Source organism: Myotis lucifugus, unplaced genomic scaffold (genome assembly GCF_000147115.1).
Source record: "Myotis lucifugus unplaced genomic scaffold, Myoluc2.0 scaffold_15, whole genome shotgun sequence".
In the NCBI taxonomy this organism is placed as follows: Eukaryota; Metazoa; Chordata; class Mammalia; order Chiroptera; family Vespertilionidae; genus Myotis; species Myotis lucifugus.
This window is the reverse complement of record NW_005871063.1, coordinates 4,433,341-4,458,922: the sequence shown is the minus strand read 5'-3', so window position 1 is coordinate 4,458,922 and position 25,582 is coordinate 4,433,341. Positions and strand designations below refer to the sequence as shown.

General features: G+C 41.7%; 1 protein-coding gene across 5 annotated transcripts in view; it reads right to left on the bottom strand.

The window, feature by feature from the left end:
• Window positions 1-25,582, bottom strand: part of DYNC1I1 (dynein cytoplasmic 1 intermediate chain 1) — a 274,473-nt gene that overhangs the window by 22,363 nt on the left and 226,528 nt on the right. For all 5 annotated transcript variants that reach the window (XM_023750671.1, XM_023750669.1, XM_023750673.1 and 2 more), the window contains one exon: window positions 280-420. In XM_023750671.1, coding sequence (XP_023606439.1) covers window positions 280-420 — 141 coding nt within the window. The remainder of the gene's footprint in view (window positions 1-279; window positions 421-25,582) is intronic.

Here is a 25,582-nt window from a genome sequence, read left to right as displayed (position 1 = left end):
CTCTTTGCAAAAAAAAGGGGCTCCCAATTGCCCACTACTGGCCCCGGTTAGGGATGAAGTGAGATTAAATGATTTTTGGCAATGCATCTGCCAATTCCCTCCAGAGCTGTCCAGAACAGGGGCCGGCAGCCAAGCTGAAATAGGAGGGTCTGTCCAAAAAAGGCCGGTTTTTTGCAGAGAGAGGGGTGGGGGGTGGCGGGGGGGGGGGGAGATGGAGAGAGGCCGACTGCGCCCCCCTCCCAACCCTCCCAGGCCCGGGGCGCCTGCGCCGCCGCTCACCTCGGTGTCATTGTTGAGGTTCCAGAGGTCCAAGCGCCCCATCCCGTCCACGCAGGCAAAGAGCGCGGGATGCACGGGGGACCACATGACATCGTACACATAGTCTGCATTGTCTTCAAAGGAGTAGAGCGGCTTGTTGTGCTGTAAAGCAGAGAGACCGTGAAGACTTTGTGGCGCTGCTGCTGCCTCGGGCTGTCTAGCGAGCCTAATTAAAAACTTTGCACATTCACCAAGTGTCATAAAACTTCCCGAGATGAAAGTCCTCACGAAGGTGAACCGCAGCTTTAATGTGACTAGAACTGTCCAGTGGCATAAATAAATGCCGGGGTGGAGGGGGGTTGCTCTTAAGGGGCTGGGGGCTGGGACACGCCGGGGGTGGGGGAGGGCGGTTGCAGGCTTCATCGTCAGAGACATTCCAGGCAGGTGGACGGGGCTGCCCATTAGCTCGGAATTCTGGCCGGGTTACGTTTTGCAAGCCGCTGGGAGCCCGAACCCAGTCGTGGTCCTCCTGCGGGGATCCGACCTGCGGGGATGCTCAGCAAACCCCCGGCGGTCCCGGTGGCCCCGAACCCTGTACACCGAAGGCAATGCCTGCCACCTCGTGGTCATTGTCTGCAGTTGCAAGTCTGCCTCCAGTCCCAACTGTAGACCAAATCCATACTTTAATGGTTCCTTTGGCAGGGGGGTGGGGGTGGGGGGGGAGAGGGGGGAATGGGAACATATATTTTAAAAGTATTTGTAGTTCTTCTGGGAAGTGAAAAATCTCTTGGTTCTAAGACCTTAGTCTCTCTACCTAGGGTCAGTCAGTGCACCCAAGCCAGGTGAACTGGTGTGGCTCAGTTCACTACCCTGAATCTTCAAAGATGAACCACATTTTCTAAATCCCCCAGTATTTATTTCCAAGAGCCCTGAATTTGGTGTTTTCTTGGGCAAATGCATTTGTACACCCCCACTGCATACAAATGCCTGCACTCTCCGGAGGGATACAATAAATTAAAATGGCACTCTTGATTTCCAGTGAATATTGTCACATCAAAATAGCACAGAAGTCAGAGGCAAGTTTGAAAGTACACCAGAAATAAAACGTAATTGGACTTCATGAATTATTCATTCCATCTGGCTTGTCTTATTCTAATTTCTGCATAATGGCTTTACTAATCCCTGATCAATTAATGTAAAATGAAATTTAAATGATAATGAAAGCCCTAGAGATAAAAAGAAATTAAGTATTCTTATATCCTCTGACAGAAATCTAAACAATGGAAGTTTTCCCCCACCCCAAGTCTTCTTTATCCAGTCAGCTGTCTATACTCTTGGGTTCCACTGAATGCCTGTACAGGCCAGAGTTAAAAAACCAAATCAAATTTAATAACATGCAATATGAACAATCTGCATAGAATGTTCAAAGAATGTATCTGTAGGGAATCAGCTTGGACTAGGACTATTATTTCCAACTCGCAAAGTGTACTGATAGTGAATGTGAAATGCACAAAATGCATGCACTGAAATGGAAGTGAACAGCATTAGTGAGAAGACGGTAACAGGTCCATAATCTAAACCTAAGGCAACATTTGTTAAGGTACTAACTATAAGTGGTTTCTTTCCTTGAATTAAATTACTTTGGCATTGCTTAGAAGTGAACACAACTGTAATACTATTAAAGGAGTACAGAAGATTTTAGATGGCCTATTGTGTGTGTGTGCATGTGTTGGTAGTGTATGTGTGAGAAATGTCTTATTTCTAATTCAAAACGTATCTAATGGGGGAGTAAGTTGAAAAAATATATATACATGACATTGAGATCTCAAGAAGAATGATAAGGACATTAGCTTTAGAGTTTTGTATCTTAACTTGCTGTAACTCTTTTATGCCAACATTTTTATTATATGCATGTCTGCACATTGATTTGGAGCTAAAATTGCCTCTTTCTTATTTATGTAGCTTCTTCCTTTCACTGTTTGGACTAGGTGATTCAAACTACTTTCTCCAGAAAATCTGTATATCCAAGGATGCACTATAGCATGATTGTATCATTTTTCCTTATTAATACAGAAAAAAAAGGCAGTGTGGAGTAGCTGGGTTTTCACCGACTACTTGTGAATATTAAGTTCTCACTCTCGTAGAAATTATTCTTGCCCAAATTGTTGATTTTATAGCAAGACAGTCAAGATTTGTTAAAGAACATGAGTAGCACGTTTTTATTAAAGTTAAAGGGTAGAAAAGACTACACATGCCTAAAAGAGTTGATTCTCAGTATCTTCTCTCAATAACCCAGCTGGTAGTATAACTGATGATATAGAGGCCTAGATATAGATATACACATGCAGATACACAATAAGCACAGAACACATCCTTGTTTTGATCAGAAGACCATCCAGCTTTAGAGTGCCCTTTTCTAAGGACCTGATATTATTTGATATGTTAATTCTCTCAATAATTAGCCTGTCCATCTCTAGTACTGTTTCCTTTTTCCTTTTACTGGCTTCTTCTCTGAGAAACTTAGTTGAGATTATCATCTATCCTGGAGACTTCACTTTTTAAACATCTGGAAATAACTGTTATTATTCATGTTACCAAAACCCAATCTTCTCATGTTTAATAGCATTGCCTTGAAATGCTATTATTATTCTCTAGCTTTTTCCCCCCCAACTTCCTTAACACCCCTCGCTCCCAAGACTGAACCTTCCATTTAAAAGTCACTGTGCAAGTAATTCTAGGCCACAGTATGTGCATGTTTGGGGAAAGGAAGAAGAGCTTATATTTTCAAAGGCTTTGTTTTAACCTTCACAAACTGGGAAAGTCTTGGTCAGGATCATATCCGTTATGAGCGTACCATCAACTGACACCTACCATCCATTGCTTTCCAAATGTAGCGTGGCATATGCTATAGGCGTAGGCAAATGCCACTCTTACAAAATAGTAAGCAGTGCTATTTTGAATATTATTTGTACTTCTTTCAATAAAGGAATTTTTCATTCTATTTTATTTGGGGCCCAAAGAATAATCTGAAAACCCAATTAAAAATTTGTCTCAAATGCTTGATATAAAACATTTTAGAGGAAACACATATATCATGAAATATTAACATTTTCATAAAATATATCAAAAGCATCAGGGCCGAAATATTCTGGTTTTGAATTCTGAGACGTGCATGTCAGGATCCACAAAGTCAGCATAACTTGCTATTTGCATCCTCACTGACTTGAGAATGCCACAAGTTTTGAAAAGGTGGAGAATGCGGGGGCAAATTTGACCCATGATTTTGAGGAGGATCCTGTAATGTCATTTGTGTATTTTAAAGCCACAGAAGCTTGGTGATTTTAAATATTTACTCTGCAAATACTCAAGGCCATTTAGTGAACTAAATATTATTCCATAGCATGTTACTGTAGAAAGCGTTTTTCAAAACAATCAAATTTCACTGGTGAAAAAAACCCCCTTTATGTTTCTTGTTCTAATGCCATGTTTAGTATCAGTGAGCTGTTAAAGAAGAAAAAAAAGGAGAACAGCACTGTTATGCCACCCACTCCACGTGTGACACATGCCAGTGAAATAGAGCCGAGACACCGTAGTTTTAGACAAGTTTTCAGGACCGGGCCGAAAATGCTAAACTACCTAGACACAGCTCAGCTTGATTTTAATGCCCCGACTCTCAAACAGAATGGAGAAGCAGCACCCAGTAACTTCCCAGACAGACACGAAGGGCAGGGAAGGGTAAATTGTCAGCTGTTTGTTGTGTGCCCGACTCTATACACACATTGTCTAATTTAATCCGCATAAAATCTCTGTAAGGTAGATGGTATTTACAGAAAAGAAAATTACAGTTCAGGAAAGTTAGTAACTTTCCCAAGGCCACGAAGGTTGTGAGTGGTGGAGCTGGGTTTGACGCACTGGTTTTTCTTGCTGTTCAGCACACCCTCTCTTTGCTGGAACCATGGGGTCCTGTACAAAACACGGCAATGGTCTTCAGTCTTCACCAAAAAAAAACCACACACAGACCAGTTCCCTTTCCTCTTTGCTATCCTTGTCAGCACAAGCAATATGTACTAAACACACACGATGTAACTTGTAGAAAGAGTTAAAAAAAAAAAAAGATCACAATCAGAAGGTTTATTTCATTTCCTAAATCAGTTATTAATAATCCTGAAGATGTTACCCATAGAATTCCAGGCATCGTTAGCACCTTGTGACAGCAATAGGTATCTTTTTCTCCTGAAAACTAGGAAACAGGATGGAAATGGCCCTTTAGCTAGCCGAGATTACGAGTAGACCGCACATTAGAGTAGAATGAAATGATGCTAGAAGGCAAAGATTTGGGTTCCAGTTCACTAAACGTCTCTACGACTTTGGGTGAGGAACTACAATGAAATTATCTGAAAGACGGGGATAACATAGGGGAGCACGGAGCAGGAAAGGCAAGAGGAGAAGGTGGGAAAACTACAGACCTTGGGACATTGAACTTATCCTTGGATCTTGGTGCTTTCACCTGTGAGATGGGAGGCTGGGCCTCCAGGGCTCCTATTGGCTTTGTGGTTCCACCACTCTGTTGTGCCGTAGGGACTGAATGGAATTTAGTAAGTGAAAGCTTTCTACAGAGCTATTTCCAGCTATGTATTATAGTAAAAGCCATCTCCCTTGATGTTCTGTGGAATTCATATCACCGAGACTTCTTCACTTAGTATTTCATCAAAATATAAATATAAAATGTACCAGGGTGGTTTCTAGTACATTTTTTAAATTATGAAAGCAAGAGGCCTCCTAGTTGACTAACTGCGAAATAATAAATAATATTAAATTTATAGAAGACAGGCAGGTCGTGAATTCTGTCCCAAAATGAAACTTTACCATATCCATCAACGTTTTGCAATAAAGACTTATCTCTCGATTTGAGCCTTGATTTTTTAAGTATCCTTCTGACAATGAAGAGGGCTGCCTATTTTCCCAATCAGTTAACTATAGAATGATTTCATGAGGGATGAGTTTCTGTTCCTGATGTCAGAAATGTACCAAAGTCACATCTAGCAACTATGCTTGTTTTCTTTCCCTCTGTATGTTTTGTTTTCCTTTTATCAGGTACCTCTCAGCACCCCAATAGGCTTCAGTATTGTGAAGGATGGTGAATAGAAAGAGTTGTGTTAAAATGCCTAACGCCTTTAAAGATTGTGGTTCCGGAGGTTGTGTTTGCCTCTAACTGAGTAGCTTTCAAAGCTGACTTAGTAGAAACATTTACACGATCCTTGAACATTTCTTTTGGAGTGGAGGGGAGGTGGGGCAAAGGGTAATACATGGGTAAGCGGGGTGCGGGCTCAGAACTAATGGAATTTCTGTATTTTCATTCTGAAATAAGAGGAAAACCAATTAGAATCTTACCTAGAAGACGGTATCCTGTTGGGAAAAAGTGATGACCAAAATACTAAACAATGAGTAATAAGAAAATGCCCTTCAAAAATTATCATGTGGGTTCCTATGAAGTAATTAAAATACATGGCCAGCCAGTTCTTCCAGGAAACATGAAAATGTGAGACCACAATATCACTTTTAAAAAACCACCAACGGACCCCAAAACTTCAGGCTCACACAAAATGGATGCCTCTCCCATAAAAAGAAAGTGCTTAAAGAAACAAACAGACCAAACTCACAAACCAAACCAAACCAAACCAAAACACCACTTCTCTTGGCCCCAAAGAGGTGTTGCAAATTGGGTACAATTGTTGGAAAACATTATTTGCAACTTAATTGGGATCCTTTTAAAAAGCACAAAGCACTCTGTATTCATCTTAATTTCTGTGGCTACTATTAGAACAATACTCGTGATGCCCAAATGATGGTATCTTTATCTGTTTCTATCATGGTCAGAAATTCAAAATTAGGCATATACCCTTTGGATGAACAGAATATGTATGGTGGGTCTGTTTGTGTGCATTAACCAAGAATGTATCAGGATTTTAACTGGAATTAGTTAATTTTAAATAATTAGAAAGAAGGTTACAGCAACCCAGGAATTGAACATTTGCCTCTCTAGAAACGTGGAAGTTTTGCTAAGTAAGACCCGAAGCCACATGAAAGGTGCTCTTTGTTGCACGACCTTCCTCTACCGCTTATTTGCATGGGAGAATCCTCCTAATCCAGGAGGCGCCACCAATAAAGAAGATAATTATCCATATAAAAGAATGTATACATATTCACAGGTTTTGACTGGTATTTGAGTGTTTAAAGCTATGGAAAAAACTACAAGCTTTGCCTAATTCATAAAAGGAGTATTTCCCGACACTGGCATGATTTTTATGAGTATCAGCTCCACCTAAGGGTTCTTCTCTATAAGGAGCGTTTTAGTAGCACAGCTCTGTACAAACCCACTGTGAACACACTGAGCGAGCAGGCTGCTCTCCTGAGTTGCCGTTTGCTCCTTTGGTACGTTCTGCCTTCTGGTTTAGTTGAGTCGAGGCTGGGCAGAGAGGTTCATTAGTACAACTGGGTGGATATTCTCTCTCTCTCTCTCTCTCTCTCTCTCTCTCTCTCTCTCTCTCTCAGACCATGTGGCTGTAGCAGGCAACCAGCAAGTTCAAAAGAGCCCCTCTTCCGTGGCCGATCCCCAGTTCCTTCGACTACGGCTGAGTGGTTTCATGTCCAACATGATATTAGTTAGAGAAAGAAGCATTCGATATCTAGATCACAGTCAGGCTGGACATTGGTATTAAGGATTAGGAGGTGTTGAGGGATGATAATGGGCCAGAACCAGAAGCAGCAAAAAGTGTGGCTGTATTCGTGCTGTGAAGACTTGAAAGTTAGAAGGATGAGCAGGGAAAGTGGTATTTGCAGGCTCAAGCAGTTCTGCTTATTTATTTGTGACTTATTTGATGTCCAACCACGCAACTGCACTTTATTAGTAGGTAGGTTAAGTGGCAGAACATTTCCAGGCTGGCCCTTAAACTGTCAATCACTAGCATCTGGCTTACCAACATATATGTAATCCTTTAAAAATATTTTTATAATTTCAAATTATCCTAGGTACCGGGATAACACCTTGACTCACACTTATGTTTAAGTTGCCAGGTTACCACCTGCCAGTTCCCAGAGCGAATCTGACATGGTGGTTTCACTAAGTTGTAAGTACAACATTTACACAGATATCATTTCTTTTCAAGAAGTTATATGCTCAAATACCCAGATTTGTCCCTCACACAGGTTTAACATCTAATGGTAACGTTATTGAAATAATTAAATTTTCAGTTCTACTTCTTGCATCAGCAATTGATTTTATATAAGAAGGGTACATTCTCAAAGGGTCAAAGCAGTTTTTTGTGCATCTACACTCCTGTATTTCCTGATGTTCAATGCAACATGTCTTTGACATTAGCTGTAAAATCAGTGTAGCTGATACTTGCATTTATTTTCATGGTGGAGAGAGGGGCACGGAGACTCTCACACAGCACCAATTCAAATAGTCTGTTTGAATGTAGAACATATTTGCTATGCCTCCTGCTTTACAACAGGTTTGCTTACTACCTTATTCTGTTTCAACTAAACCAAACGGAAATTAATTTTCTATTCAAAAAGCAAGTTAACCATGAGGTGAGGTGATCCAGGACATTGGAAATGGCCATGGGAAAACAACCGAGGACAATTACAAACCTTGGGCAATGTACAAGGTTAAAAAGTCACATGAGGCTGGCCAAGAGGGACCCACATGGGTGTGGTTCAACAACAGTTACTCTGGGGGATAAAGATGAGCTTTATTTCATCTCCCACCATCAGACATAAAATGCAGGTTAGATCAGGAGGTGGGGGGTGGACGTCTTTTTGAATCTCATAATTATGTAGATAGCTGGGTCTGCTACTTGTTATCCTCGTTCTCTCTTTAAACATTACTGCTGGAAGGAGAAGGCCGGGGAAGGCAACTCGTGTAGCATATTATTGAAATAAAAAGGCAATCATTTCCTCTCTGGTTAAAAGAGCAAAGGAAAGATTCACCAAGCCCTTACTTCTTGCACAGTGGTAAAGCCCAGTCAGCTGGGTGAGTTTCAAGTCTCAAAAGTGTTTTTTCTTATATGGATTATTCACACATGCCTGTATAAATATTTAACAGCTACAGGTAGGTGTTGGCGGTGAATGTTTGGGGAGGCTGGGGTTGGGGTGGGGGGTGAAAGGACAGGAAGTATGAACACAGGCTAAGTCTGGCTGTGACTTGATGATTACATTCTTGTGGTTTCTTTCAAAGTTATTCTCCCTGGGTGAGCTTAAAAGAGAAACCCCTTTCTCCTCCCTCCCGCCTCTCCCCCCAAAAAGTTAGACAGAAAAGAATTTGATGACTGGCACGGGTAGTTTTATTTAAAGTCAATTTTAATATTTGCTACTCTGCGTTAGAACAGGAGAAAAAGGGGAGCAAAAAGAGGATAAGAAAAGAAAAGAAAGTAAGTCAGACACCACCTGAATGTGGTGTTTATCAGAAAGGCAGCCAGCAGGGCTTGGGGTTGTGGGGAAAAGTGCACTGCTATCGGGTAAGTGCTACTGGCAGTACACTATTGATTTTGTTAATCTTCTCACCTGTTTTAAGTACTATGTTTAGCTGCTGTAATAGCTAAAACAATAACTTTTGATTTTTATTGTTGTTGTTCTGACATTTTAAACATTTAACAAAATGCAGCAGAAATACATGTGGTCAGACCCCTTTTTAGAATTATTTTTAGGAGACATTTCCATCTCGGTTTGAAATAACCTAACCTGCTTCAACAAAGTAGCTATTTAATTTAGGGTATCCCAAAATAGTAATCTATCAACAATGATTTATTAAGGACCTGCCGTCTGCTTTCTATTTTAGGCAATCAATAGAAATCCAAGATCTGACTGGTCTCAGGGACTCACAATCCAGGTAGGAAAATAAAAATTATGAAATAATAAGAGAAGAATGTTGTTTACTTGGGGGTCTATTTCTCACTTTGTTCCAGAAGGACTTATGGTGCAAAATGAAGGATAAACACACAACAGTGGCAGATGGGACAGATAGCTATTACCAGGATCCCGAGCTAAGCTGATTATTACAATCTGGTACCGAAGGGCTCTAAAGTTCCTGATAACTAAGGGGAAAGGGAAAACACAAACTACCACAAGGAGGTAAGTAGATTTCACCATCTGAAGGAAGAAAGAACATAAATTCCTCCTCAAAGACACATTGTTGGGGAAAATTCAAGGAGGAATTTACCATGTCTGCAAATCCCTGGGAAAGAGACAGGTTTTCTGTCTTGTTTATACCAAAGAAAGAGAACAAGTATGCAGCCAGGTGCTAAATTCTGTGGTACAGATGTTAGGTGCCAGAGGAATTCGGAGATTTGGAGGGGTGGCCTGTTGGTGGTTACCATGGTCTGATGTGGTCAAGGGAGGTATTATCTAGAACAGGTGATGGGAACCGCGTTGAAAGACACATAGGCTTTGATAGACGGTAAGGAAGCCAGTCAAGGAGAGGAAAGCAAAACATGCAAGGACCTGGCTGCGTAAATTGGCATGGAATTCCCAGGGAGCTGGAAAGGTGAGCAGTGGGGACAGCCGTGTGGACTCTGAAGATTTGTCCTCAGGAAGGAAATAATTTTGGTTTGGGAAAGGCAGGGATGAGAACATGCTATGAACGGCCTTGAGTACAGAGTTCAGGTTTCTTGAAGCCATAGCTATTCATTGATTACCTATGTATTGATACAGGGCATCGTGCTGTGCACTAAATGGATTCAGAGATGTCTAACATTCGTGTGACTGTTTTTCAGCTTTTCCAGGGTGGATGACTGAGTGATGAATACCCAGAATCAAACAGAAGCAGCAGCAGGGTTGGGAGGAAGATCTGGTTTGTCATTTAAACATGGTACATGGGAGTCTCTGGAGACCACACTCAGGTTAAGAGGGCCGTGGAAATGTAGGTCTGGAATAAAAGAGAGGCTTCAAGTTCATTCTAAAGAAGGGCTGAGGGAGAGGAGAGCGTGAGGAGGAAGGAGAAAAAGACCTGGGCCAAGAGAGAGAAGGAGTAAGAACCAATGCAGAATTCAAGGTGAACCAAGAGACCGTACCCGTGCTGCAAGAATGGGTGGTGGACAGTATGATGAGGACTAAAAAGAAGCCAGTGCATTTAGCCATCAGGGTTCACAGATGGCCTTGGAGAGAGAAGTGACATTGGTGGAGGGTGGTTGGGAAATGTGGCGGTGGTCAGTGTGGATGCATGTTGGCTCTTCAAGTGGTTTGGCAAGCTAGTCCAAATGTTAGGACATGTCTGTGACACTTTAAGCCATCCCATCCAACCACCACCCACCAATCTCTAAGGGAATCCTAATATCACTGGTGTTTGTGTCCAGCGCTACCTTCTTTTTTTTCTTAAGAAACCCACTTGCCACTTTGATGTCACTGTCCTGACTTTTGAACCATTTCTTATGTGAATTTATACCTCAAACATGCAGCATCGAGCCTGGCCAGAAGGAAGCAGACAAGATGTACTGAAAGTGGGTGATGAAGCAGGTGGCATCTGGGTCCAATCCCATTTCTGCCTGACACCTGTAAGCAGAGCCCAGAACTTCCTTCTAATTCTGTGGGATTGTGATTCTTTCATAGTCTTCCCAGGGCTGAACCTCTGCTTTTCCTGGTGCATTTCTGATTCAACATTTCCCTTGGTCTACCTTTTGTTCTTCTAGCATGCTACTTCGGTTCAGAATTTTCCCCCTCATTCTGCTATCTTAAATCTAATCTCTGATGAAGGTCATAATTGCTGCCCAGTCACAGCAAAAATCTGAGCAGCCCTAGCCTGTTTGGCTCAATGGATAGAGTGTTGGCCCACAGACTGAAGGGCCATGGGTTCAAATCCGGTCAAGGGCACATGCCTCAGTTGTAGGATCAACCCCTTTAGCCAATCGATGTATCTCTCTCACATTGATGTTTTTCCCCTTCTCTTCCAACTCTCTCTAAAAAAAATCAAGCCCTTGCTGGATTGGCTTAGTTGATAGAGCATCGGCCTGTGGACTGAAAGGTCCAGGGTTCGATTCCAGTCAAGGGCAAATGCCTAGGTTTTGGGCTCGATCCCTAGTGTGGGGCATGCAGGAGGCAGCCAGTCAATGATTCTCTCTCATCATTGATGTTTCTCTCTCCCCCTCTCCCTTCCTCTCTGAAATCAATAAAAATACTTTTTTAAAAAAATCAATGGAAAAATATCCTTAGGTGAGGATTAACAACAACAACAAAAAATCAGCATATTAGTTTACCATGGGCAAGGAACCAAAATTAAGACACTGTTCTTAAGAAGGAAAGTGATATGAAAAAATAGGCTATAGTGACTTGATGGTAGGATATCTAAGCAAGGATTTCCTGTATACTACAGGAATAAGGTGTTGGGAATTAAATGTTTGACAAATGTTATCTCATTAAAAACAAACAAAACTTATCCTTGGACTTAAAGCATCCATATGTACCTGAAATTTTTTGTGATACATAAATTTCAATTAGGGTGTGTGTGTGTGTGTGTGTGTGTGTGAGAGAGAGAGAGAGAGAGAGAGAGAGAGAGAGAGAGAGAGAGATTTTTCCATGGAATATTCTTAAATGGTTATTTATTTGGAAAAGAGCAGGGATGCCTGGAAAAGGGAGAATGGTGCATTGACTATAAGCAAGCCTCAATCCAAGTCAGCACCACACAGCAACTAGACATCCTGAGCCAGTGTGCAAGTGTACTCCAAACATGTAATAATGAAGAAACGGGTCTTTGGATTCAGCATCAGCGAAGTCACTTCACGTTAACCACATCGCATCAACTGCTCTACCACGTTCCCCCACCATCCACGGGTCCTTCAGGGTTCCCCTGCGCTTGGGAGTCGGCTTTGGAGGGATGAGAGGCCTTCAGGCATTAGGAGTGGGGTGGGGGTATGTGTGCATGAAAGAACCTCATGGAAAGCTCATTATCGTTAACTTTTTGTGTCCATAGCCAAGGGTCAACTGTGATAATAAAACATCCTTAGCTCTGTTGTGAGCTGAATCATGTCAGCCTCACAATTCATATGTTGAAGTTCTAGCTCCTAGGTCCTCAGAATGTGACTGTATAAGAAGCTAGGGTCCTTAAAGAGGCAATTAAGATGAAATAAGGTCATATAAATGAGCCCTAATCAATCTGACTGGTGTCCTTATAAGAAGTAGTGGTTAGGACACAAACATGTGCAGAGGGAAGATTCTGTGAAGACACAGGGAGAAGGCGGCCATCTGCAAGCCAGGGAGGGAGGCCTCGGAAGAAACCACCCCTGCCAATATTTTAATCTTGGACTTCCAGCCTCCAGAACGGTAAGGAAATACATTTCTGTTGTTTAAACCACCCAGTCTGTGGTCCTCTGAGCTGGCAGCCAAGCAGACTAACACAGCTCTCAAACGAGAAGAGGGGAGCTCTCTTTTCTTGGCCTCGAACGCACACCCACATGGGCACATTTACCCTGCAATTCTGTATTTCTGGGACTGCCCCCAGGAGTGCAAGGCAGAATGCTGGTTCTGAGCAGCCACGTCTCTCCTTCCCGAGCCATCCCTTGTCCCTTTATAACCAACGGTGGCAGCTCTACCTGGTGCTTTCCTGTGCCTTCCACTGAAAGGGGCTGCAGTGACTATAGAAGAACACCCCTTTCTGGAGCCCGCAGAGCCTCTTTTTGATTTTCCACTTAGGCCTGGCCAGCATGGCGCAGTCGTTGAGTGTTGACCTATGAACCAGGAGGTCACAGTTCGATTCCGGGTCAGGGCACATGCCCGGGTTGTAGGCTTGATCCCCAGTGGGGTTCATGCAGGAGGCAGCCAATCAATGATTCTCTTTCATCATTGATGTTTCTATCTCTCTCTCCCTCTCCCTTCCTCTCTGAAATTTAAAAATAAAAATGTCCCCACTTAGCTTTAAATCCTATCTATACTTCTGCAATTTGCTGAGATGACTGGGGCAGGTAAGGCTGGAGAATGGAAATCTCTGTGGACTTCAATGTGATCACAGTACAAACGGATCAAACCATTCCAGGGATCCAACTACACTTGAGCCAGAAATTACAGTTCTGTTCAATTCAGTCACTTTTGCCTGAAGACAGAGCTCTTTTCCCCTGAGAAGTCTTCTATGCTGGAGATTTAGAGTTTATGTTGGTTGAATTTTGTCACCCTCTGCAGGCTCAGCCTTGCCTTCCCATTCCTTGAGAAAAGGCAGTTAGAGGGTGAGATGGGGGGTGGGCTGAAAGGGCAGGAAAAGCCAGGCAAGCACGGAAAGGAGATGCGGCATGACAAGGGTCCTGAAGCCGAACCTCTGTCAGGGGCTGGGGCTGACCTTCACTCCCAGGCAGGCCCTGCCAAGCCCTCCGTATCAGCCTCCTTAAAGACTAATTACTGCTGAATGGGTTCCTGAGGTTGGAAAATTTTCAAAGAATTTTTGAATAGATTTCTACAGTTCTTTTCTCCTAACAATAGGATCCATCAAACAGCCAGGAGAAGGCTCTATTTAAAGGCACCACCGGGAGAGCGGAAGACTGTGTTTGATTGCCAAAGTGACTAATTTATTTTTACACAGTATTAATGATGCTACAATAACCAATATCTATAGCCTGGTTTTGACAGTTTATCACAAGGGTTCCCATTGTTTAAAAAGGAAGAAAAAGGAGGGGGAAAAAAGAAAGTACGAAAGAAACAGAGCGTTTTATTTTGCTACATTTCCATTTGTTAACAAAACTCCCCATAAGCAAAACCAGAGGTCATTAGCAAACAAGCAAAACATGCCTGTCTCCAGAAGAATACAATTCCCTTCATCATGTAAAATACAGCGCCGCCGAAAACCCAAATCATGACAAATCCTTAACATGAAAAATTCAGTGCAGGCTCGAAACCACCTGACTTCACTTTGGGTTTGTGCTCCTTAAAATTACCTAGAAAACACCATAATCTTCTCTTCGTGCGGCTGGATGCGGGCCAGGGCCCTGGCTCCAGAGGCAAAGGGCAAACTAAAAATCATGTCTGAACAGACAGCTCCACCCTCTCTCCCAAGTCCACTTGGCCTCGTGACAGAAAGTGAGGTCTGAAGCACATTCATCTTGAGTGTTGGCCAAAACTCAAGACTCTTACAGGACAAACAAAATGAAATCCAAAATGTTATCACTCCCGCCTGAAGAAGTCAAATGGGCTTCAACGACCGCCCTGCATACGGCGAGGAGTCCGCCTTTGCAGTGTAATAGAGAAGCAACAGAATTGGATTAAAATGCAGCTTTTTGTTTAGGAGAAAGATCCTTAGCTGAGAGTTTAAATTTCAAAGTTATTTTTTATAATCATTTGGGTGTGTGTTTGTGTGTGTGTGCACACGTGCACACAAGAGAGACAGAGACAGAGAGAGGGAGGGAAGGAGGGAAGGAGAGAAGTAGGGAGGGAGGGAGGGAGGAAGGAAGGGAGAGAGGAAGGGAGGGAAGAAGGGAGGGAGGAAGGGAGGGAGGGAAGGAGAGATTTCTATACCAAACCAAATATACTGAGAGTGAAAGACAAAGCACAGAGAGGGTGGGAGGGTACAGGGACTCCACTGTGGGTGCCTGCTTGCCTGGCATGGATGCCCCCAAAACTGTGGGTAAACTTCTCAATGTCCTTCACTCTCCTTCACCCAAAGTGTCAGTTCTTAAGGACTCACTCTCCCCAACGCCCACCCACTCTGACACCCTCATGCTCGCTCACGCTTTGCATGGGTGAGAGCCAGGAGAGGCTGTCAAGTAATTTTTACCTCCTGCTGAGCTAGTGACAGGCTCAGTACAAATAGCTACATTGAGAAAGTACCTCCACGCCGCAGATCCCAGGGCCCACGCTGCAACAAGACAGTCTGGGTCTGTGAATATCACCGCGATCCCACTGGGGCAGATCAGTGCTGAAATGGCAGGACCAGGCGCTGCAGAAGTGGTTCCCCCGCATCCCCTAATCAGAACCCTCTGCTCCTGCCAGAGTGCTGTGTTCACAATCCCCTCTGCACACTGGATCCCTCCAGCCCTCCAGCTCTGCTTCCACCTTGGAGAATGTACTGCTCTCTCTCCTCTCCAAACACTCCAGTCCTATGACCTGATCAAGACCTACTTAACCCCTATGCCCTCTCCACCACCTACATGCACAGGGATGTCTCCTCCCCCAGGACCCAGCCATTGCTTTCTGACTTTTTAGGTGCGCTTGGAACCTTTCTTATGCATTTATATTTAAACTAGAGGCCCTATGCACGAAATTCGTGCAAGAGTAGGCCTTTGCAGACCCGGCTACCTCAGCTCTCGAAACCCCGGCTTTGTCCAGAAGGTCGTCTGAACAGTTATTCCACTGTTCAGCCGTTCGATTAATTTGCATATTACGCTTTTATTATTATAGATATACTCGCCTGGCCAGTGTGGCTCAGTGGTTGAGCATTGACCTATGAACCAGGAAGTGACGGTTCAATTCCTGGTCAGGGCACATGCCCGGGTTGTGGGCTCGATCCCCAGTGTGGTGCGTTCAGGAGGCAGCCAATCAGTGATTCTCTCTCATTGATGTTTCTATCTCTAACTCCCTCTCCAACCCTCTCTGAAATCAATAAAAACATATTTTAAAATATACATACCCTTACTGCATTCCTGAAGTTTAGTTTTCTATGTAGAGCAAGACTCGTGTGTGTGTGTGTGTGTGTGTGTGTGTGTGTGTGTGTGTAGGGGGGTGCATGTTGTAAAAGTTATATTTTAGATCAGTTTTAGGTTCACAGCAAAACTGAGTGGAAAGTACAGAGAGTTCCCATTTACTCCCTGCCCCACATACAGCCTTTCCCATCATCCACATTTCCCACAGGGCGTCCATCTGTTACACTCCATGTACCTATGGTGACACATCATCGCTATCACTCAAAGTGTGTCATTTACTCCGGGTTCACTCTTGGTGTTCATTCTGTGAGTTGGGGCAAATGTACAATGACAACTCTCCACCTCTGTAGCAGGTAAAACATAGTTTCACTGCCCTGATCCTCTGTTAGAGCCAGGCTTTCAAACGATCTTGGAGAGCCGTGGATTTAATTCTTGGGGGTAGGTGCCACTGAAGGAGTTCTCTAGAAGTAGTATTTCATAGTTCCCTTTAGATGAGAGTAAAAAAAATTATGTAAAGATGCTCTGGGTCCTCTCGGTGCTGCTGCCTTAGATCTGTATGTCGGGGTCTAGGTCTGCAAGAACGTTTTCGATACAGTCAGGGCAGACTAGGGAAAAACAAAACACCTAGGACCATGCCTAGGAACTGGCCTGTGTGTGCCAGGCGAGGGTCATTACACAGCACAGCGTCACCAGGGGAGTCAGCCCGACAGGCACACTGGGAACACCACTCGTTTCAGAGAAACATCATCGTCACGTTAAGTTAACGTGGTTCATTTAAATGGCATATGAGGGGGTGTAAATTCAATTGGGAATTTTGGGGGAGCTGTAAAATTATTTAAAAGTTATAGACTATAGCTCATATACCTATTTAAAAACATCAGTGGCTTCACATTATCTTTTAGGACCAGATCCTTTTCAACCTCATCTCCTGCCGGTCTACTTTCCCCAAAAACATGAGACCTTGGTCGTGTTCCTCACCCAAGCCAAGCTCATGCCTGCTTCACAGACATTCACATGTGTTCCCTCCGCCTACAATATCCTTCTTTCCCTCAACTCCAGAGCTAACTTCTTCCCATTATTCATGTCTACCCAGTTGTCCCCTTCTAAGAGAGGGTGCCCTAGTCACCCACTAAAATTTCCCCCCAATGTCCTCTCACTCTCTATTCTGAACCCTGCTTCATTTCCTTCCTAACACCTATCACTATGTGACATTTTTAAAGTACAGTTGATCCTCATCATTTGTGGATTCCATGTTTTTCATTCACCTACTCTTTCGATTAGTGAGTAATCCCAAAACAGTATTTCGAAGTCATTCACAGACAAGTGCAGAGTGGAGAAAAATCGGAGTCCCCTGACATGCACGTGCCCAGCTGAGGTTGAACGAGAGGATGCTCTGCTGGCTGTTGCAGCTCTCACACTGTAAACAAATATCATTTTTGTGACCTACTGAGTGCCACGTGGTTTCCATTTTTGTGGGTTCTCCTGCTGTTGATGTCTCTGTTTAAGGTGGCCCCTGAGCCTGGCAGGTGTGGCTAAGTTGGTTGAGCATCGTGCTGTGTACCAAGGGGTTGCCAGTTCGATTCCAGTCAGAGCACATGCCCGGGTTGCGAGCTCGATCCCCAGTAGGGGATGTGCAGAAGGCACCTGATAGATGTTTCTATCTCTCCCTCTCCCTTCCTCTCTCTCTAAAATCAATAAAAACTTATTTAAAATAAAATGGCCCGCAAGCATAATGCTGAGTGCCTTCTAGTGTTCCTATCGCAAGAAGACTGCAATGTGCCTTCCAGAGAAAATAGGTATGTTATTAAGCTACCTTCAGGCACGAGCCATTAGTTGCAATTCAATGTTAATGGATCAACCATACATATTAAGTAAGGTGTCTTTAAACAGAAACACACATAAAACAAGATCATGTATTAAGTGTTTGATGAAAATGTGGTGACCAGAGGCTCTCGGGAACTTAATCCTACATTTCCCCTAGAAGCAATGGTTTGGTGTTGGCCAGTTCACTGTGAATAATGAGAGTCAATTATATTTAGGAGCTTTTCCTCCCCCTTTTTTCCTTTCTCAACCGGAATGGACATGTCTGTGAAGTCAGGGACTTTGTCTACCTTCGTTCTCTTATATTCCCAGTGCAGGGACCATAGTAAGCCCTCGATAGTTAGGCATTAAATGAATAAGTATAAGGAGTGTTACCTTGTTCTCTGTCTATATGTATTTACATTACATTAGAATGAAAAAAGCAAGACAGTGAGGTTGACAAGGACATTTTTCCTTGAAAGAAATTCCATTCTTTACTTAAGTTTGAGTAGGGAGATGTATACTATGCACCCATTTGAGCAGGGACTGTGTCTCATTTCAAGGCCTTGGCATGAGGTTAAAAGCACATTAACCTCTTCTTTAATATTGGCTTAATGAATACAAAATTGATCAAATGTAGTAGTATTTTGGTTAGAAGAATAAAGAACACGATACTTGCCTTTACTTACAAGTAGAATGTTAAATAAATTTATACTGTTATCAAGAGAATGAGAAGACAAACCACAGACTGGGAGAAAATATTTGCAAAAGATGCATTTGATAAAGGACTTTTAAAACTCAACAATAAGAAAGCAAACAACTTGATTAAAAAATGGGCCAAAGACTTTACCAGACACCTCACTAAAGAAGATACAGAGATGGCAAGTAAGCACATGAAAAGATGCTCCAGATCATATGTCATAACGGAGATGCAAATTAAAACAAGATACCACTACACACCTTGTAGAATGGCCAAAATCCAGAACACTGACAACACCAAATGCTGTCTGTCTATGTGGAACAACAGGAACTCTCATTCATTGCTGGTGGGCATGCAAAATGGTGCAGCCACGTTGGAAAACAGTCTGGCAGTTTCTTTAAAACTAAACATACTTTTACCATATAATTCAGCAATTATGCTCATTGGTATTTACCCAAAGGAGTTGAAAACTTATATCCACACTAAAACCTGCACATGGATGGATGTTTATAGCAGCTTTATTCAAAATGCCAAAACTTGGAAACAACTAAGGTATCTTTCAGTAGATGAATAAATAAATAAACTATAGTGCATCCAGACAATGGAATATAATTCATTGCTAAAAAGAAATCAGTTATCAAGGTGTGAAAAGACATAGAAGGAATGTAAATGCATATTACTAAGTGAAAGAAGCCAATTTGAAAAGCCAACATACTACTTGATTCCAACTATATGACATTCTGGAAAAGGCAAAACTATGCAGATAGTAAAAATATCAGTGGCTGCCAAGGGTTAGGAGTACAGTATAGGGATAAACAGGCAGAGCACAGAGGATTTTTAGGCCAATGAAAATATTCTGTATGATATTGTAAGGATGGATACTTGTCAGTATACATTTGTCCAAACCCATAGAATGTACAACACTAAGAGTAAACCTTAATGTAAACTAGGGACTTTGAGTGATTGTGAAAAATTTGCAGTTATTATCTTCATGCATGTTTTTCAATGATAACATATAGATTGATATGTAAACATTTATGTGTTTATATGTGTGTACAATTAATTGCACAGAAGAGCAAATGATCAATGGAGTAGAAAAAAGGTGATAAATGGAGAATCCAGTTGTCAGAAATATCAATAAAGAACAGAGGTGTCTTTACAGATCCATGGAGTATTCAGTCACTGGGTGCCTGAATGAGGATTGAAATAAATTTGCAATAAATATAAAACTCCTGAATTTATCTGATCATTAATCAGCAATATAACTGCTAGAGCAGCGGTTCTCAACCTGTGGGTCGCAACCCCTTTGGGGGTCGAACGACCCTTTCACAGGGGTCGCCTAAGACCATCGGAAAACACATATATAATTATATAGTGTTTTTGTGATTATTCACTATGCTTTAATTATGTTCAATTTGTAACAATGAAAATACATCCTCCATATCAGATATTTCCATTACGATTCATAACAGTAGCAAAATTACAGTTATGAAGTAGCAACGAAAATAATTTTATGGTTGGGGGTCACCACAACATGAGGAACTGTATTAAAGGGTCGCGGCATTAGGAAGGTTGAGAACCACTGTGCTAGAGGCTTAATTTAGTTTGTATGTAAATGGTCAATAAGATAATCAGCCTATCTATATATATAAAAGCCTAAGCGACCGGACAACCAGCTGGTAGCTATGATGCGCACTGACCACTAGGGGGCAGGCGCTCAATGTAGGAACTGCCCCATGGTGGTCAGTGTGTTCCCACAGTGGGCGAGCCACCCAGCTGATGGACAGGCACCAGATGCCGGGCTCATGGCTGGTGAACACAGCTGCGGCAGCGCGAGCCTCTCCTGTGGATAGTCACCCTGTGGGGCTGGGATAAGCAGGAGCAGCGCGGCACCCAGCCCAGGCTTGGGCTCCCTGCCCCGGCTACCTGCCGCTTCGTGCACTACTTCGTGCTGTGCGGGATCGATGTATACAGCAGGCTGGAGCCTAATGAGCTAGCAGGTAAGGCTGGGCTGTGGTGGGGCGGAGGTTCACTGATCCTCGCAGGCCAGATCAAGGGACCCCACTGGTGCACTAATCCATGCACCAGGCCTCTAGTATTATATATGAACCATTTACCACTCTGACTAAAACTGTGGGGAATAGAGAACCAATGTGAAATATGACCACTAACCTGAAGAAGCTCAGCTCAGTGGAAAGAAGAAAACAACAAATAAATACAATAAAAGACCTTAACATTATATTGTATTTACATTTTGGATTTTTTGGTGTTGATTAAAATTATTATGAGAGTGATTTTATGACTATAGAGTGATATATTATTAGACCAGATAAAATGGTAAGTTATTCCAGCATCTGAGTCCACTACTAAATGGCAAACAAAAATAGGCAGACAGTTCAAAATATTAAAACTATTGCTTTTTAACACACTGATTTCTAACGGACTCAATTACAAGCAATGTGAGTGGAAGAAATCTGGGGCTAAGAGGATGTCCACATCACCCCTCTCTAGGCATTGGTTTTCTTTTCTGTAAAATGAGGGCATTATCTGCAAAGTACTCCTCAGGTTTGCTTTCTGTGACTTAACCAGATTTTCTAGTTGTCTGTCTTTCTTCATTCCCACACATGGACTTTGATTCTGTAAAGGGCATAAAGAGTGTCTATAGAAAAATAAGTGGTATATTTATTTAATCACAATTCCCCGTAGTGCTGGCACTATACCTGCCTTCATGGAGAGCTCCTTCCACGGTTTTCAGAGCCTGACATGCCTCCATCTCGAAATACTGTTTCTGGGCACTTAAGTCTTCCTTCCTTTCAGTCTCTCTTTCCTTTCTCTCAAGATATCCTCAAGTTTAATCATCTCCACTCCTACTGATTTTATTCTTGTTTACTTGTTTGACATTATTAGTGGGAGTGCAAATGAGAAAGATGGAATTTATAATTTGTGGGACTAATGGCTAAATGCTTGTCCAAAAGGGTGGAAAACCATGAAATGCAGGTTGAGGTGTTTGAAACGATTAGGAAAGCAAGGAGAGCAGCGTCAAAGTTTCCAGACATCTGTTCCAAGGAATACTGTTCTCTCAGCGTTCTTGGGTCAAAACAAGCCCCATTATCCACATAGGTTTTGGGATCTCAGGCCATATATCCGGTCTGTTCCTAAAGAAAACATTAAAAGGTCTCCCTGCTAAAGATACTTGTTTAACTCTTTCTGTATTGTTTTAAAATCATGGAACTGCTTTTAAAAATGCCAGTTAAGATCCTCAGTATCCAAACACTCTTTTATGTTGTAGTATAAGGCGATGGCACAATGAAAGGTGTAGTTCAGGAAGATTATGTTAAGAGAATAGCAGGAAGCCCTAACCGGTTTGGCTCAGTGGACAGAGCGTTGGTCTGTGGACTGAAGGGTCCCGGGTTCGATTCTGGTCAAGGGCATGTACCTTGGTTGCGGGCACATCCCCAGTGGGGGGTGTGCAAGAGGCAGCTGATTGATGTTTCTCTCTCATCAATGTTTCTGACTCTCTAACCCCCTCCCTTCCTCTCTGTAAAAAATCAATAAAAATATATTTTTTTAAAAAGAGAATAGCAGGAAGAATGAGCATGGGGAGACACCAACTTCGGAGAGACTGGTAATAACTTTGTCACAAACTTGATAACAAAGACATAGCCCATATCTGCTCTTTAGGAGCTTTTTTTTTTTTTTTTTTCAAATGGATAGACTTTTTTGGAGAAGGGTATTCTTAAGAGAAGAGAATGACTGTTCTAAGTTATTAGAAATCTAGATTAACATAAAATACTATAAAAGGAAGAAACAAGATCACACACATGCAGACACTCACCGACAGAAAGACACACTTCATTTGGATGGTCCATGGATTGTCATGTTAAAAAAAATGGTCTTAATAGCAAAAGTCAACTCATTGACTGAACTTTGTAAAACGGGGGGTGGACATGATTGAGGGAGAGAAAAAGCAAATCAATCAAGCATAAAGTAAGTTCCATAGGTGGGTGGAAGCCAAGAGTCTCAAGCAAAACCCTCCTGGATTAGTGACCCATTATCCCTCTTAATGCACTGGGCCTGGCCGAGTGGTAAAAGGGAAATCTGGTTTAAAAGTTAAGTTTTTAATCATGAAGGAAGGTCCTAAGTGAGAAGGAAACTGACAACTTATAAGAGCCTTCTTCTTACTTTCGACTTGGGCTTAGTTCAAGCCAATGAACCAGGGGACAGGGGAGAAAACTATTTCACTCCACTGCCAATTCCACAACATTCCTCTCCAGAAACTTCCACAGAGCTGGTGAGCTTCCAGTAGTAAACACTGAGGTCTGTTTCCCCAGAATTTATGGGAGGGCCTGTTACTCCACTTTGGAAGGAAAAACGAGAGTTTTCAATGATTAATTATACTTATTTTTCCTCTACAAAACTCTTATTTATTCTTTACAAAGTACTAGAAGAATGAGAAAAATCTCTCCATTTTTATTGTCCCAAGTTGATAAAGTAGTAATTTTTCCTAATGGTCAAACTCTACTCATTCTATATTGTTTGTAACACTGGCAAAATAGCATATATTAGACACAGGATAAAGAACAAAGCAATATACTACTCTGAAAAAAAAGAAAGTAGTTAAAGAAATGTGTAGAAATTGTGAAAGTAATGGCTATTAGAATATACCAAGAAAAAAATCCTTACATAGGCTTTCTTAATATTTAAGGCAAATGGGAGTATCTCCATCTTGTCTTGCCATTTTTAAATCCCCTTTGCAAAGTCAGGACTTGGGTAGGAGGGAGGACCGGTGTGAAGAGACTAATGGGGCTCTGTGTGAGGATTAGAACAGTGACAGAAGTCTGTTAGGAAAAGGATGAGGAAGGGAATATGGGTATATTTTGCTCACAAGTTTAAAAATAATTATAAGTTGTTAGAGAAAAGTCCAGCTGAAGATACAATGGAGGAACAAGTAAACATAAAGCCAACAGAAAGGTCACATGAGACAATTCTGCAAGATCCATTCAAGACGGGGGTCACGTGGCAGAATATTTACAGAAGCATACTTAGAATTATGTGACATCACTGTGAGTCACTGGAAGTATTCAGTTGAATGCAATTCCTATTATTTATTATTATCATCAATATCATTGTAGTCTTTATTTATCATCATGATTGAGCATCTGAAAATTTAAGAGGAATAGTGAGTTGGGAGGAAAGTTTCACGAAGGGTTGCAAAAGTGAACATTCTGGTCAATCAAGATGCTACCATTGAATGTGTTCGAATTTTGAGTGCTCTTTAATAATCCAATCAACTTATGTCGAGATAGGAGAGATCTATGGAATGTGTAGAGTTAATCCGGGACGCAAGTATTGCTGGTGATCTGATGAAGCAGTCATCAGATGTAGAACATAATGCTAACTAAGACTGTGCTTCAGAATCCTGAGGGGAAGGTGAGATGTCTTTGCTGCCCAGTCTTACCTGGTGTGATATCAAAGAAGAGGCAGTGAGGCCCCACTTTAGAATGATCTATAGCCCTTTTCATTTTCAAAAGAAAGTCTACACTCCACTGAATAGCATCAGACTGTCTTTCACCATCTGGTCCCTTTTTGCCTCCAGAGACATCTTTTCATTATTCCTGTTTGGTCACCTTGTACCCATTGCTCCAGCCCAACTAAACCACTTAAATATCAAAATAACAATTGCAACAATAACATTTAATAATAATAGTATTGCTACTTTTTTTCATAGTGCTTATCCTGTGCCCAGCACTGTTCTAGGAGCTTGACATATATTAGTTCATTTAATCTCCACATGTATCCTTTATTTTAATTCCCATTGTATAGATGAATAAACTGCAGCACAGAGAGGTAAAGTAACTTTTCTAAAGTCACAGAGCTGGAGTATCAACTATTCCATGCTTCTGTTTTTTAATATTCTTTTCCTTTTGCTTAAATGCCCTTCCTTCCCTCTCTTTACCTAACTAACTCTTTCATACTTTGGCGTGGATGTCACCTACTTTGAGAAGCGTTTTTAGAACATTTCCCTCTCCATCCCAACTATACTGCTTTAGTTCTAGTGAGGAATTTCTCATATAAACTATGGTTTAGAGAAGAGTCAAGCCCCCTTTTACGGGAGGGAACCACATCCCACAAGAGACAGAGTTTCCCAGGGATATCTTTAGAAAGAGCCTTCCTGCATGTAACTAGGCCACAGTGTACCAAGTGGTAACTGTCAGGAGCCTCTTCCCTTGCTCACTTGGACAAATACTCTCTTAAGTGGAAGGGGTGGCTAAAGACACACACCATGTTGCCCAGCTCTTTAGATCATCCTCCCAAACTAATGGGAATTCTACTCATCTACTTTGTAAGAAAAATATTTAGGAGGCCACTCTATTCCTGCCTGGATGGTTGCCTTAGATATTTTTCCCAAAATTATAGCTTCTTAAATATTTCCTAATAGAATTTTAAAAGCTTAACCTCAGTTTTCTAATCATTATATTTCTAAATTATGGCCATGCATCTTACTGCTCAAAACCACTGCTAACTAAATATTTGCTACAATATTTCTTTAATATATGTGTTTTGTTTTGTTTAAAAAACCCAGGGATTATTCATTCATGTATTAATTCAGTGATTTATTCAGTACCTACCAGGTGCCAAGACTGTAAGGTACTGGGGAGGCAGACAAAATAATATGGGCCTATTCTCAAGAACCTCACAGTCTTATGGGTGAAACTTCTACATATACTAAATGTGATGATTCATTGGACAAGACAAAAGTATTTTTATTACATTAGCTATAATATAGCCATGTTTAACATTTATTTCAATGCATAATCATTTTCAATGAATATGTTTAAATATAATAAGTAATGTTTTTTCTTAGAAACAAAATTTTCCCATTTCTTTTATTCATAAAAACTCAAATTATCATTCCTTTCTAGTTGGTAAGAGGGGGAAAAATCAGCCAAGATAGCCATTCTTATATTTTAAACTTGGCAGAGGATGTAAAACTGAAATAGATAATACTTATTATTTATTGATTTCACAGCAGTTGCTTGAAAATGGAAGATTATCTTTCTAATTTGTACAAAGTTATCACCACTGTGTCACTTAAATAATTGTGTTTTCAGATTCACTGTTTTGTTAAAAGACTAGAGGACCAAGATGCATGTGAACTGCTAGGACAGATTATGCAATGTCAAGTCGTAGTTGGAGGAAGTCACGGATTTCC